Source organism: Lepisosteus oculatus, chromosome 21, assembly GCF_040954835.1.
Source record: "Lepisosteus oculatus isolate fLepOcu1 chromosome 21, fLepOcu1.hap2, whole genome shotgun sequence".
Classification (NCBI taxonomy): Eukaryota; Metazoa; Chordata; class Actinopteri; order Semionotiformes; family Lepisosteidae; genus Lepisosteus; species Lepisosteus oculatus.
This window is the reverse complement of record NC_090716.1, coordinates 12,925,764-12,940,841: the sequence shown is the minus strand read 5'-3', so window position 1 is coordinate 12,940,841 and position 15,078 is coordinate 12,925,764. Positions and strand designations below refer to the sequence as shown.

The 15,078-nt window shown below is 36.8% G+C and overlaps 1 protein-coding gene and 1 long non-coding RNA gene across 2 annotated transcripts in view; one reads left to right on the top strand and one right to left on the bottom strand.

Annotated features, from left to right (window-relative positions):
- The window catches only part of LOC107075792 (uncharacterized), a 34,077-nt gene that overhangs the window by 4,614 nt on the left and 14,385 nt on the right, over window positions 1-15,078 (top strand). The window lies entirely within an intron of this gene.
- Window positions 1,869-15,078, bottom strand: part of mrpl23 (mitochondrial ribosomal protein L23) — a 157,017-nt gene continuing 143,807 nt past the window's right edge. The window contains exon 5 of the mRNA XM_015338223.2: window positions 1,869-2,375. Within this exon, the coding sequence (XP_015193709.1) occupies window positions 2,268-2,375 (108 nt within the window). The 3' untranslated portion in view covers window positions 1,869-2,267. The remainder of the gene's footprint in view (window positions 2,376-15,078) is intronic.

Below are 15,078 nucleotides of genomic sequence, written 5' to 3'. Positions count from 1 at the left end.
TGTTACAGTTCTGAATTTACTCTCATCCAGGATCTCCATCCATCTAACAATATTTCCAATCTAAACCTAATGTCACAGATAATTTATGGGTGTGTTTTAAATCACAATTTAACACATTTTTTATATTTTAATCAGTAAAAGCATATTCAAGTTTTTACACTTTTGTGCTTTTTTCAATTTGTTGCTGATGACAAAAAGTGGTGAAAAAGCTTCCTGCAAATTGTTTACAAGTCAGAAACCATGGTTACATAATTGGAAAACCTTACTGGCAGGCTCTGGTTGATTAGTAAATGACAATTAGATCGCTTTTTGGAGCAGTGAAGAAATACAAACTCAGCTTTATGCTACAGCTCTGCTCTAACAATTGCAGCACATACTGTGACTTGGAGTGAAACTGATTTCATTATGGAATCTGGGTGTTTGAAAAAGAACCACTCTTTATTTAGATGTATAAAAAACATCTTTCTATTAGCGTTTCAGAACAAGGTCAGAGGAGTTATGAAAATGATTCTGTCATGGCTGGAGAAAATAATGCTTTGTAGGGCATGGATTTTAAAAACTAAATCAGTTGCAAGCAATAGCACTTTCTTAACAACGTTGAAGGCCTTGTGCAGATCTTGAGAGTGGAACCACTTCTGAGCCTGAACACGAGCTTTTGTTCATTTTGACACTTTGTGCTCCAATGCCTGCTAGGAATGCCAAAAGACATTATTTGGCTCTAGCCCCTGAGAACTACTCCCTCTGCTGTGTGACTGGGTGTTTAAAAAGCATGTTTTCAGGTGTTTTCCATCCCCACTGTGAAAATCAGCCTTGTTTGATTCACCTTTAAGAGAAAGACTGCAAACATGCCTATAGCTATTCTATGCTCCCTAATCAAAATGTACATTATTGAGTTTTTTTTTCAGGGCCTTGACTCCTTCTGCCACACACAGACAATTATTGGGACTCCCCTTGTTTTAGTTAGCTAGCAATGCTGGCTCACAGTTAAAAGACTTGTCTTGTGATTGAGCTTGTAAATGCATGACTAACCCCCTGCAAATGTACATTGCCGGTTCACTGTCACTAGTTACCACACCTTACTGGGTGCCAGCAATACTTCTGTCTTGTGGATTATGGCCTGGCATTCTGATGCAATGTGACATCACCATGCTGGGTCAGTTTTGAGTAAACCTCACACCACGTGTGTTTCACCAGCTATGAACAGAAGCTGAAGCATTTAATAAACTGGGATTTCTTTTTCCGAAGGCTGTGGAAGAGATTTGTTGTCTGAATCAGAGTTTCTCAGATATAATTTTCTTTAATATGCATTAAAGACTAAAGCACTTTTTTAAACACTGCCTACTTACATCTGCAGTATTCCTCTGACTGGGTAACCTTGCGATGTTTCAGGGAATGCAAGCACAACTGAACTTGAATCACTGTTGGTTGATGACATTGTCTAAACATCATTCTCCTCACATTACACAAATGACAAAAAAATGATGGTTTCACGGCTGAAAGCATAATTCTGTGGTCATTTGATCAAGGTTATCGGTCCAGTATAATCATGATGAGCAATATAGTGCTGATTAATAGTTTCAGCTTTGAAGTTGGAAAACATTAAGCCAAAACTGAGTCAGTAGGGGTTCTGGTAGACATCAGCAGTTCAGAACACAGATTGAAGGAGGATGATTAGTGAAGAAAAGCTGTTTAGAAATGAGTATATGATCACAGTTTTGTTAAGTTGAAACTGGTGCCTCACACATACAGCTTGTACGTGTGAGTTTGCTGTCAGACGTTGGCTGTGAAGGCTGAACGCAGCACACAGAGAGAGACAAATTTGTTACCACTTCACAAACAACATCTGCGCAATGAGAAAAAGCCAGACGTTATCCAAATATAGTCTTTATTTATCGCTTTTTCATGGAATCTAATCTTTTTTTAACAATGTTTTCTTTGATTTTTCAAAAATGCAAGAAAAAAGGCACATACACAAAATGGGAGCTTGCATGCTAAGGAAGGATTAGGGGGCTAAATTAATGTTTTCAAGATGAGAAAAAGCATCTGACAATACTATGATACATTTTCTTAGTCTAAAAACTAACTTAGGCATGGTTCTTTCCAAAACAGTTTCTGAGACTGTATACTATCCGGTAAAGTGTGATCTAAGGTTATCTAAGTGTGATTTAAGGGTTAAGGTTAACCCTTAAAAGAGTTTTAGATGCAGTTAAAGCCATCAGCATAAATTATGCATGAAGCATGAAATTATGCAAATGGTAATTTGCTAGTCATTTCTGAGAAGGAGGAGTTAGAGTTTTAGCAGCTGTTATACCAGAGACATTTGAGAACACATGTGGAAAATAGCTACAGACGTCCATGGTTTCTTGAGCTTGAACCTGTTCGGAAGAACAAAGATGTTGTCATTCAGATTTTCTTAAAGTAAAGATGAATGGTTAATATACAGTACATGTATAAAAGAAGCACAACTAAGTTTAGGATACAATATGGCATTTGGAAATATGTAACTTCAAATCTTCCGACTTCATTTTCACATGTTTAGTCTGATTATAGCTCGTAAAGAGACACTCCATGTCTTCACTTTTGCCCTCTTTACCATCTGTATCTACTTTGGCATATTTCATAGATTGATAAAATGTTTAAATAGGTTTAGCTCAGTGATGGTTCAAACTTCAAACCTCCAGCAGATAAAGGCTTACATACCTGTTGCTGGGTTTTAACAAAACCGTTCACGTTCACTTTAAGGATCAAAATGACAAATTTGTTGTACTTTTTAAACTGTATAGATAGGAAACATATTTGCACACATGCATATAGGGACTACTTTGTGTTTTTATTGTGCATTTAGTATTTGAACCAATTAACCTTATACAGCTGTTGCAATTTTGATGATAGAACAAGAGGTAACATGCATTTCCCTCTTATGGAGGCAAACTGACTAGACGTTCTGTAACAAAACTCAATTACACACACACACACAAAGCATCTATATTTAGACCACAGATGTGCAGCCAAAATTGGTTCAGAATATTTGGGAGTGACAAAGATGGTTTCTCCTTTTTCAACAGAAGGTTCATTGTTTTCATAATTCACAAATTACAGTACACAAATGAAAAATGGATACATAATGCAAATTACACATTATAAATTAAGAGCTTTTGTGTAAATAAATAAAATTGGACTTAATATACTATTAGTTTGACAGATTGTTGACCAGCTTCATGTTTCATGTAAGGCTCTGAGAGGGTTTATAAAACTGATCCTGGTGACAATAGAAAACCCAAAGTCTCTAAAAGTAACGTTGAATTATTCATAGCAAATTCCCTGCATGATTGGCAATGATCCAGTATTTCTCCTGCTGGAAATAACCTTGCTGCAGGTATAGGAATGAACTTTTATTGAAGTACCTTCAGTAAGGTATGCATATGCATAAAATTGTAATAATATGTTTAATATCACTCAGAAACCTTTGCCAAGGAGACAATGCAAAACAAAAAGATTTACAGTTGCAAAGGCTTCTGGGCAGCTAAATACTCATGGACACCATTCTATGGTAAATACATAAAATAATGACAGTTTTTCAATTTACAGGGCACTACGTGATCCAGTTAAATAAATGTTACAACCTAAACTACTGAAATACGAGGTATTGTGCCGTACAAGGTACATACAATGTAATAGGTAAAGAGCAATAATGTGACGATACAAAATAAAAACAAAGTAAATCATTGCTGCATGCAAGAAAATGAACATCTTTGATAGATGTCAAGCAGTACTGTGCTGATAAACTGTATCTTTCAGGTTAGATGGGACATAGGAATAGCAGCTAGATTGTAAAACAATGAAAGAGTCGTGCAAGATGATTAGAGTACAATGTTAGAGTCTTTAGCTTTATCACACATGAAAATGAAGTCTTTTAGTTGAGCTGTCATTCATGCTTCCATTCTCACAGTGTGGCTGGGGCTTTTTTTAGTAATAAGTACAAGGGTCTCTTGCTTCTGGTTCAGACATTAACTTGTTTCTCATTAATCAAAGTACACACAGGGCAAAGTCTGAGAACTGCCTCTGCACTGGGAATATCATTAGTCAGCTTTAACATGATTCTAAAAATGTCTCTTCATGCTCAATTAACTTGCCAATAGGCCAGTGGTACTTGAATTTGTGTGCTCTGATGGACTTCTCAGAATGTCAGATGGGGATGTTGAGCAAAATAAATTTGAACAAAATCAACGTATTAATGGGATATTAACCAATACTCTATATGGTGGCTTTTTACAACGTCTCTATTCACAATCAAACATGGGGAAGAGCACATTTCTGTCCGAGTCAAAATAAAATAAAAATTAGGGGTTGTAACAATGTTTTGGTTGGTTAATGCATCAATGGTCTAACATTTGTTTTGTGCTGCTGCTGTTCATTTGTGTAACAGAAGCCTAAATGTTAATGTTTTCAAAGGGTAAGACGAAAATTAGCCAAAAATGTACGGATGAGATGCTCAGATCAATAAGCTGATATAAAAAAAAAACAAGCACGAGGTCCCAAAATGGTTGCCTCTTGTTTGTAACTTTGTTATGTTCATATATTATTAGAGTATCATGGTGCTCCAGATGTAAGTTAAGCTGTGGTGGGTGATATAAACTGGAAATGCACTGGGTAGTTGCACCCAGGCTGTGATGTGAGTAGGCTGAGGAGATTTCAATAGGGAAATTGGTAACAGGGCTATTGCAAAAGGAAGTGGCTTCACTGGCAGATGTCTCATTGGAATAACAAAACTGGGAAAATGTCCACTAGCAAACAACTTCTGTGAACCAGAAAGACACACGTGACAAGATTCGCAGACGCATACATGTGTAGCTTGTAACAGTAAGGACTGTTCTATATGACACTGTGTGTAATTTTGTAGCTTGTGTAGGGATAACCATACAGTGATATTTTGTCGTCTTCAGACTGGATCTTTTTTTGATGCCAAAATTTAAATACCAAATGAGTAGAAGAAACATAAGCAAGGATAATATAGCATCTATAGTACAGACAGTTTCTTTAAGGAATGACCAAAGGTATTGCAAATGTCACAACAAAAAGAAAGCTTTGGTTTTTCCTCACTTTCTTCTGCATTTCTGAGACTGTCCGCTTTCTCTCTGCTGAACTCTGAGGACCAGTGCCTGACATTAATGTGTCAAAATTATTTTTAGTAAACTGTGAAAAACAAAGTTCAGGGAAAACGTATGTGTTACATTTCTTAGAGGATGGTTCTGCCCACGAAACTTCCTTAGAAGAGTTTGTGATTAGCAAATTCATTGAAGAATGCTAGAGTGATCTCTAGGTCCTGGCCTATTTTGACTACGCACTCAGTGACCTTTGCAAATGTTTTACACTAATTGGTGTAGTGCTGTCTAGAAATAACTGCTTCCCACTGCATATTTTTCAGTTTATCCACCCCCCATCCCAATTTATGTGTTCAGCAATGTGCTTTTCAAAGCGCAAACATTATTGGACCTGTAAACAGACACATTTTTCCAGTGTGCAGTGTGAATTATTGACTTTCAAACATCGCAAGACACATTTGCCGTACACTGTGAAGACAGACCAGTTTCTAAATTCGCAGACGCGTCACTTGTCAGTCCTAATATGCAAATGTTTTACTAAAAGTTTAAGGCACAATAATCTTCTCTTTGTACAACAGATGGTTCACTAATGATTTAATTGCCAAAGTTGGAAAACAAAAGGAACTGTAATTCTGAATTCAGCATGAGTTCAACATTCCTACTGTTGGTCAGGGTCAGAGGGTCGGAGGACATAGACTGGGCATAATGTGTGGCATAATGTTAGTTATCCATTTAGAGCTATACATAACAAACTGCTTCAGTACAAAATTTTAAACAGACTCTAATATACCCCAGAAAAAAAATGAAAAAGATGAAGTGGTATAATACAGGAACTTTTTCAAAATGTAACACACATAAAGGATCACTATTGCACTTATTATGGTATTGTCAGCACACAGAGTCATTGTGGACCTCCACAGTAGGGAAAGCTCTCAGGCACCTAAATATCTCAGTTCCACTTACTCCCATTACATGTATCCTTGGTGATTTATCAAAGGTTAAAGTAGCAATTCAATATGAAATTACTTTTTTGACTCTCTGAATTATTGCTTAAAATGATATGGGTGGACAGTACAGGACCGTCATACAAGGAAGAGGCTGCATCACAAGTTACATTTGAAAAGATTTCATGTAATTTACTGGGGAAACTTAATGAGTATAGGAATGTTTGGGGCCCATTAGAGACATAGTTGAATGGCACTGGATGTTAAGAATATTAGTAGGAAGTTTTTTAATTATTTTTTTTGGAGAATGTAAGATTTGTTTTGTTATTGTCCAATAAGAACAACAAAAATGAGAGAGTGAAAAAAAAATAAAGAAGTCCTCCAAAGTTGGGGGGGTGGAGGTGGGTTTAAAAAAAACAAGAAAAAAAAACATTCCCACATGTAAAATTCATGTTGTATGTCAGTCAGTGCCACGCTGCTTTCCTTGTGCTTGTCAATGAATTCATTACAGGCTCATGCACTATTCAAAAGGAAACTGTGGATTGGCCCCAAGGGGACAGAACTGGCACCTGTGTTACCTCACGGGGGCCCGCTCGAGACACATGAATGTAGGCAGCTCTACCTGGCTCATTTTGCTGTGGAGTCTGCTGGGAGCAAAGAAACCTGATTTGCTAACCCACAGGAAATTATTTCCCCATCAAGATCAAAAATTGGGCCAGGCAGATCCAGGATTCACTGTGCTTCTGACTAAGGCAGAAAAGTTAAAATCTTCCTGGAGCCCAACTGATTTTGCCTTCTCCTTAGTACATTCACGGATGTCAGATTCCTATAATGCAACCAATGATTATCTTAACATGACAGTCTTCTATTAGTGGTCCTTTTAGATTGAACATTTCTAGTTAGTTGCATTTAATTGATGACACATTCCTTTATTTTCACGCTTACCAGAATATCTGTAAATTGCACTAAATCTTCTATATATTTTAGACAACTGATTTTCTTTTTCTTTTTACTAATTCAGTACTACTGCTGTTGAGCTTTAGTGCGGATTTTTTAGCCATTGTTTGTAACCCAAAAATGTAAATCTAGTATATACTGTAAAATGTAATCTTTGAAGATTTAGAAGTGCTCATCAAGGATGAATCCATGTAAAATGACATGGCTTCAGGTGGACATTATCTCACAGAGGATAGCTTTGAGAATGAGATATTAAGTGATAAATGCCTAATCTGACACGTTCAGTAAATATAACTTTTAAATGCAGTACTACTCACAATAATTCTTCTTAATGGTCACCTTAATAGTTTCCTGGTTTCTCACTGTCAGAAGGTAAAAGCCTTTAAATTGAGGCATAATTTTAATCAGTGATGATATGCACTGTGTTGTCACAGGATTTATCTCTTACAGGTCTAAATGAGTGGCTTTCAGCATAGCTGCAATTCCCAACAAATGTCACCGACAGACAAGACTCAGTAACAGCACCGGCCCCCAGGAGGAAGACACTGCTCTCAGTTAATGAGGCGTGAGAAAAACCTTTCAGGACATTTTGTGGAAAGTGGGTTTTGTTTGGCATCTAATGAGCTTTAGGAAAATGGACTAAACCTCACCCCTAGCTATAATTACATAGTTTGAGCTTCACTAAAGGCTCATAAGAAAGGTCTGCACTTTACTGCTTGTGGATGTGTTTTAATTTGTAGGTTTATAAAAACACTGAGCGTTTATCTAATCTGAGACCCATCAGAAGTAAGCACCTAGAGACTGTTGTACTTCAGGTGCTATTGTTTTACAGCTTAATTTAAACTCCTTCAAACTTCAGAAATGCATCCATACTGCTGAGTTTTTAACTCTTTGAACTGTAACTGGCAGAGCTGCGCTCCTTTTCCAAAGGGGGCAAGATGAGGAAAGTATGTAGCACTGCTGTGTAAGCACCATTATGACAATCACTGAGTCAGCGAACCTGTCTCTGGCATTCCTCAGCTCTCCCTTTCATTTTTGCCAACGTGCAATTAGAAATCTCCACCAACAACCACTTAGGAAAAAGAGCAGAACAAGACTAATTACAAAGTAAGCAGCAGACACTTTTTTTCTTGCGGTGATCACGTAATCCTGAATCTATGGGCAGAGGTAGCACCATGCCTTTTGCTCGCAACCCCACTGCTGTCCTAATATTAATGCATGCCATTCACATGAGGCGAGGTGAATGTCATGAGCGTTTACTTAGGTCTGTTGACCGGGCTGCGTTGAGCTGCGTAGTCCATCACCACTGCTGTTGCCGAACATGGGTTTTGTTTACAGAGAAATGGAAGTGCTGTCTTCCTGTCATTGTAGACGTGTGTTACAGTAAATTATTATCACCTGGCTTTGAATGAAATCTCTACTGAAATATTGATATGGATGTTACAAGGAACTGAGAATGTGGAATGCCCAGGAAGAAGAAAATAGGAGCCATGTCTTTAGGCAAGCAGCTGAAGAGGTCTTGAATGTACGACCTAGCAACCATGTTGAAGCATACTCTCTGCACTTGATCAATAGGCTACTCGATAACCAAACAAGATAGTATTTTTGCTATTTTACTTTTGAAGCTATATCATTACATCCATTTTAATGCAGATAAACTTCTTATAGAATCCATAATGATCTAACATATTAAAGTAAGTCATCCTTTCCTGTGACTAGTATACTGTATGTCTTCCTGCTATTTATGCAGTGTAAAAAAGAAGGACAAACCTGTACCACTGCGTACCTGACTACATACGAGCTCACAGCACTTCAAAAGGTACAAAGTAATGTAGGGATTAACAGCTTGTCATACAGAATATTCTTCCATTACATCTGCATCACCTGCCTAAATAAGCACAACATGGGTGTTGGAAATAGAATGAGACAGTTTGGTGGGCATTTTGACAGCACAGGTTATCTTTAAAAATGAAGTTATTCTTACAGAACTAGTGTGGTGCTCTTCCAAAAAAACATGACTTTGCACTACTTTTTCAACCTTTCATTTTTTTCAAAATGAAAAGTCCTCCTAAGTTCTCCCCCTTAGACAGAGCAACGAGTCACACAATTTCATTAACCGTGCAGCTATTTTGTGCCACAAGCTACATTGGGAAGCACAATTGCTTCAATTAAACTTAATTGTTTAACAGCTCTGGAAACCTGGCTGCAAAGCTGCAGGAAATAATTCAGAACCCCAAAACCTCTAGTGTCTGTGCACTTTCCGGATTGTCACAGGGATTTGGACTGGGAATCCCACTGACAAACCCAGCTCGTTTTACTGACTGTTTTTGAAAAGGGTTGCCGATGCGGTAGCAGACACAAAGTATTTCAAAATTTCTTTTGTTTTGCTTTTCACCGCATTCATCTCCTTGCCCTGCAAAGTTTTATGAGTTGAAGAACACATGCGTGGCGCACTATTACAGGCATGCAAGATTACAGACATTGTAACAAAAGGCCCTCAAATTTGTGATCTAAAGTTTCACAACAAAGACCACAGCAGTCTAAAAAAAAATAAATCATTATTTACAAGTGGTGCCTCGGTTTACTTCTCTAGAGTCAACACATCTGGTTTGGATTTCTTGAAAGAGACGCTTTTATTTCTACTGGCAGATTTGAACAATATTTTAAGAATGTATAGATCACATAAAACACACCATGACATAATGACAGCAGCCTTTATAAATATCCAGTCAATTGTATTAAATTGAAATAACACAAGTGTAGGAAATCCACATGCATACAGGATGACTGTCTAGGTTCAATATCCGTAATCATCTGCAATTACTGCAGCTCAAACACTCTAAACAGTTGCTGACCCACCCTGTTTTGGTCATGTTAGCTGGTCCATTATTTTAGCATCTTTCATCCATGTATTGCAAATCCCTCTGAGTCCATGTACATTACTGTCAGGACCTACTCTTAAACCACTTGAGGTAAACGTTTGCTGCATTTCTGGGTTATGGGGGGTCCTGTTTAGCTGGTGGCTATCCCCCACCCCAGTTTTAATGCAGGATTAAGAGGTTCTCTCCTTTTCAAAAGAAGAAAAGGAATAGAAAGGATCTTTAGCAGTCCACCTGATAAGCTCTGTCCCCTTTGGCAACCTGTTATTTTACATTTTGTGTGGCATTCTGCTCTTACCTCCAGTTAGGAAGGATGAGCTGACTCTGGGGTGACCCGGTATCACTTATTGCACTTTGAGTTTGGATCTATTTGATGGCTTGTTTGAGATTTGCTTGTTTGGCAGTGCTTGGCAATATGTTAGGGGGAACGAAGGGGCTTAAGGTGGGGTTCGGGGGTGGGATGAAGGCTTAAAGTAAATGTGGCCAAGAATGTGGTTGGGGGAAGCAAGGACTAGAAAGCAAAATAATTTTAAATGATGATGGGCAGCACAAAATGTAATTGAGATTTCTGTACCATGTCAATTTAGTTTCATTGTCAGTTTCATAAATACAGTGCCTTTTCAAAGCCTTTACATTAAATCAGAATATATTGTACCTTCATTTACACATCGTAACACACAATATCCAAAGTGCAAAACAAATGCTTAAACTTTCTGGTTTCTAGGCACGGCACATAAAGGAATACATAAGGTCTGTTTGTACTACAGGGTGGTTGTAGATTTCACACAGAAGAGCAGCACATATTAATTGTCGGTTAGACTGGAAGAGATAAGTTGTTTTTTATGCAGAAAAAGAATGGCGATTTACAGAACAGAAGGCTCAGCTGCTCTGATGAGCAAGAATTTGCAGTTATGAAGCTTCTCACATGAATTCCAACACACACAAGCCAGAATGTGAAGCTAAGGCTTCAGTTCTACATCATAGAAATCTCTGGAGTCTTCAGGCAGCTGCTGTTATCGGCATTTTGTTTAAGCCAGCCGGACTTTGGACAATCATGGCAAATAGTACAACATTCATCAGATTAGACCTGGGTTCCCCAGTGCCGGTCCTCGGTGGTCATGGTCCAAATCTTCTGAAATAATCAAAAGCTGAGGACCTGGAAAAAAAGAGCTCAACTTTCCAATAGAGAAAATAATTAATTAAATAAATAATTTAAATAATAATAAATAATTAATGGAAATAACTACAGTATATTTGTGACCTCTGAGGCATACAGTAGTTATAGAGTACACAAAGTTATAAAGTACACACCCAAATGTAATTCATATAAAAAGGTGAATTTTAAGGAATGTTTTGCAATATTAGACATAGATGAATGAGGATTTCAATGTTTGTTAGCTTGTTTTGTAAACTTGGGCTGAGCTCAGTGTGCTCCAGTGTTTAAACTTTTCTCTTTAATTTAAAATGTATCTATCAGTTGAACTAACAAGGAGGTAGTAAATATTAGTTTCAATTATGTTGTAGCAAGCCGCTGAATAAAATCCAAATAAAGGGGCTCCAACCCTAGGCTTAAGAAGGATCAATCAGCTCTCATTGATAGATCTTTCACAATCACAGTCGAGACCAAAACAGAAAAATGTGAAAAGGTGGCAAAAACGTGTTTAGGAAGCATGTGAGTAAACGTTCACTGGAATCTACATCTTTCAGTTTGCGTTTCTCTATCCTTGGAGGATAAAGAAATGCCTTTATTTAAACAGTAGCTAGACGTTTGATGTTTGACATTCCTTAATTTGTTGACCACTTATCATTATTCTACAATTTTAGATTTCAGAAAGTTGTCATTCCAGAGTGAAGTAGAGACCATAAACAGCTATATCCTTAACTTAACATTGACTTGCATTAAAATAATTCTGCCCTGTGCCAGAAGGCTATGAAGATTGATTTTTTTCATGAACTATAACAAATAATTTTGAATTATTAGTACTAAGAACTTGTTTGTATCTTTCATTCTTTTTACAAGTGACTACCTTCAGTCAGATTGAGCTGTTAATTATTATGATTGTGTTCCTTGTTTTACGGATTGCTTCTGCATTAGTTTAAAATTATCCTGCAGAAGTCCACTTGTGTACAGAGTAAAATTTTTAACTAAGGATTCTGAGTTGCTTGGATTTCAGCGAAGTGACATCACATCTTTAACCAGCCCCTGACATTAAATACTGTTAAACGTCGTCATTATCATTCCAGCTTTTCTCGTCATTTGCATGCATGATCATACATTTTACATATGTAGTACTGACATATATACATCTTTTGACTTTGTGCATATGTGTATTCAGGTTTAAAAGGCTTTAAGCTGCTTAATTTCATTATGAGCCTCTTATTCACAGCTTCCACAATTCTGATTGCATCACAGCATGGCACTGAACTAAGACCAGGATGCACCTGGATATTTGTAGGATTTGTTGAATTATGTTTTTATAGCAATTCAATGTCTCAGCTAAGCTGTATTTTAGGTACATTATTAATGAATTATTACATTGATTATAGGCTTTGTATTTCTGAAGATCATTCAATTGGAAACACATTTTTTGCCAGCTTTGAATGTCAGCTTTGAGTTTCACAAGGAACACAACTAAATTTACTAAATCTACAAATAAACACTACTCATACACCTAAAGGCTCGTTGAGAGTCAGATCATAATTCACAAGTTCTAGATCATAACTGCAAATGTCTTAGACCCAGATTTTTTTAAATAAAAGTGAGGAAACATGTGGCTTTTTTGAAAATTGTGGTTTTACACAGGAAATCATTTTTACAGCTGAATCCAGAGTATTGGCCATAAACAGAAGGAATGGTTTATATAACACGCAGACAGCATAATTCTTCTAGTCCTCATTTACCACCCCACCAACAAAAGAACACAAAGAAGTTTAAATTTCAATAGCAAGACTCATCTATAGAATTTATTTTTTTACTCTGCCACTTCTTTCAAGAGACAGTTACTAAAGAAATGTCAGTTTCAAAGAATATCAAATCTTAACTCTGTGAAAATGGCAGTGATTTATCATTCACCATCCTTAACATTACGTAAATTGATAAAAGAACAGTTTAATGCTTATAAAATGCAAACAATTATATAACGGAAGAATATAAAGATGTTTTGATTTCAGGTTTCAGGAATATTTCACGTACAGTATATTGGAAGCTCTTTGGAGAAATAAAAATCTGACATCACCAAAATATCATGCCAAGAACTTTTGAATAACTTTATTTCACTGTTTATATTGCTTTTCACAGAGCTGAAGGACATTTGTCTGAAACATCCAAACACGAATAATTTTCTAGCCTTTAAATTTAGGCTTAGACAGATTAGAAACAAAAAACATGCAAAAGACCATGCACATTGGTAAGATTAGATTTTCTAAAACTCTCATACTGATGGATAAAAATCAGAAAACTGGAATATGAAGGAAATTGAGAGAACAGTGTTGTTTACATCAAAAGTGCTCATGACTGCAGCACAGAATTATATTTTAAATGCACTTATTGCGCAATAGAGTTGCATTTTCAAGAGCATGTCTCGGCATGTTCGAAGAACTTCCCCTTTTCTTATAACTACTAATTGAAAATATGCATACATTTGTGACTGGACTAACCTAACCTTTGGCATTTGTAAACATCTCCTTGTCTAAAGCCACGTTCTTGCACAAGACGACTGACAGGGGCAGTTTATATTCCCTGTTTTTTCCTGTTATTCCGTTTTTTATGGTTTCGTTTCCTGTTGTCTGCACTATAAGCTATTCTCAGCTGTTTCTTTCTGTGTATATTTTTATTTTCTATCCTAACCAATTACTTCCATAATAAATCCTGTAAGGGTCTGTAAGCTGAGAATAGCTATGTTTGAATGCAAAAAATAGTAGCACTGTTTGTGCCATGCTACAGTTGTCTTTTTAGAGTTTACATGTCATCTGCCAGAGAGAAAAACAATGCACTTCAACTCAGTCATGCCTGACAATTGTTCATCGATCAGATGCAGTGCTTACATGAAGGGTTAATCTACAATGTGCAGATGTGATGATCTTCACATTATAATAAAAAAGGGGGGAATTCTTTAAAGTTGCATAGATATGCTGTACAATATTTTGTAACATTAATTTGGTTTCCATACTTTCCCTCAGTTAGCAGGCATGCTAGGATGGACATGTACTTGATAAATAGTAAACCGAGAGAAGGTCAAAAGGAGTGCCTTTCAGGACTTATAGATAATAGAACATTCAAGGAGATGCAAAATGCAAAATGTACTTATTGAGGGTCTCCACAGGTCAAGTATCTTTCTAATTTTTACTGTCTTTACACACATTATCAATGACTTTTGTTGGATTTTCATACCAAAAGAAAAACAGGACTTTTTCATGTTTAAATTTGACTTTTCACGTAGTTTTAAATGGGAAACAGGATAGCATTAAAGGTTTTACCTTTAGAATGACCCCCGCAAATGTAAGAATCTTGTATTCACAGTACTAACTGAGCTGTGCAGCCTTCTTCACACCTGTGGGTGAATGAAGGAGGGGCAGAAATATGAGGGAAAGGGGTGGATAAGGAGGATTAGAAAGAAAATGAAGGGATGGTGCAAATGGTTATGGAAGCTGAGAATAGGTTCTCCTCTTCGTCTCTAGAAAATATCCCTCAGTAGGAGTTTTTAAAAAGCTGTCCAACAGCAATATCCTGCCTCTTTTCAGAAAGCAAACTACCTTTTATTTTGTAAGTACTAGAGAATTTGATGGTGTAAGTCATTATTGGGTTCCTATGCATAAACGGAATAATTGTTAAAACAAATATTTAACACTGTTAACTCAAGAAATGGAATGAATTCCAAACTGGTATAAAAAACGTTGCTCAGTGCTGAATTGCTACTGCAAACCATTGTTGGTTTAAACAAACTGAGGAAAATTGCCAGTTATGATTTGACTGTTAAATTCTTCCTCCAACCATCCCCTACCCGAAAACTGTCAATTTCAGTTTAATGCTTCAATAATGTACATGGGACAGCACCCAAGCACATTTAACACCGAGCCAGTTCAAATGTTGGCAGAGCTTAAATGACAGCTTCTTTCTGTTTCGCACTATAGACAGACTTAGTAGTTAATGATGTGTGGCACCATACAATATGTACTTAAAAAACTGCCATTTAATAG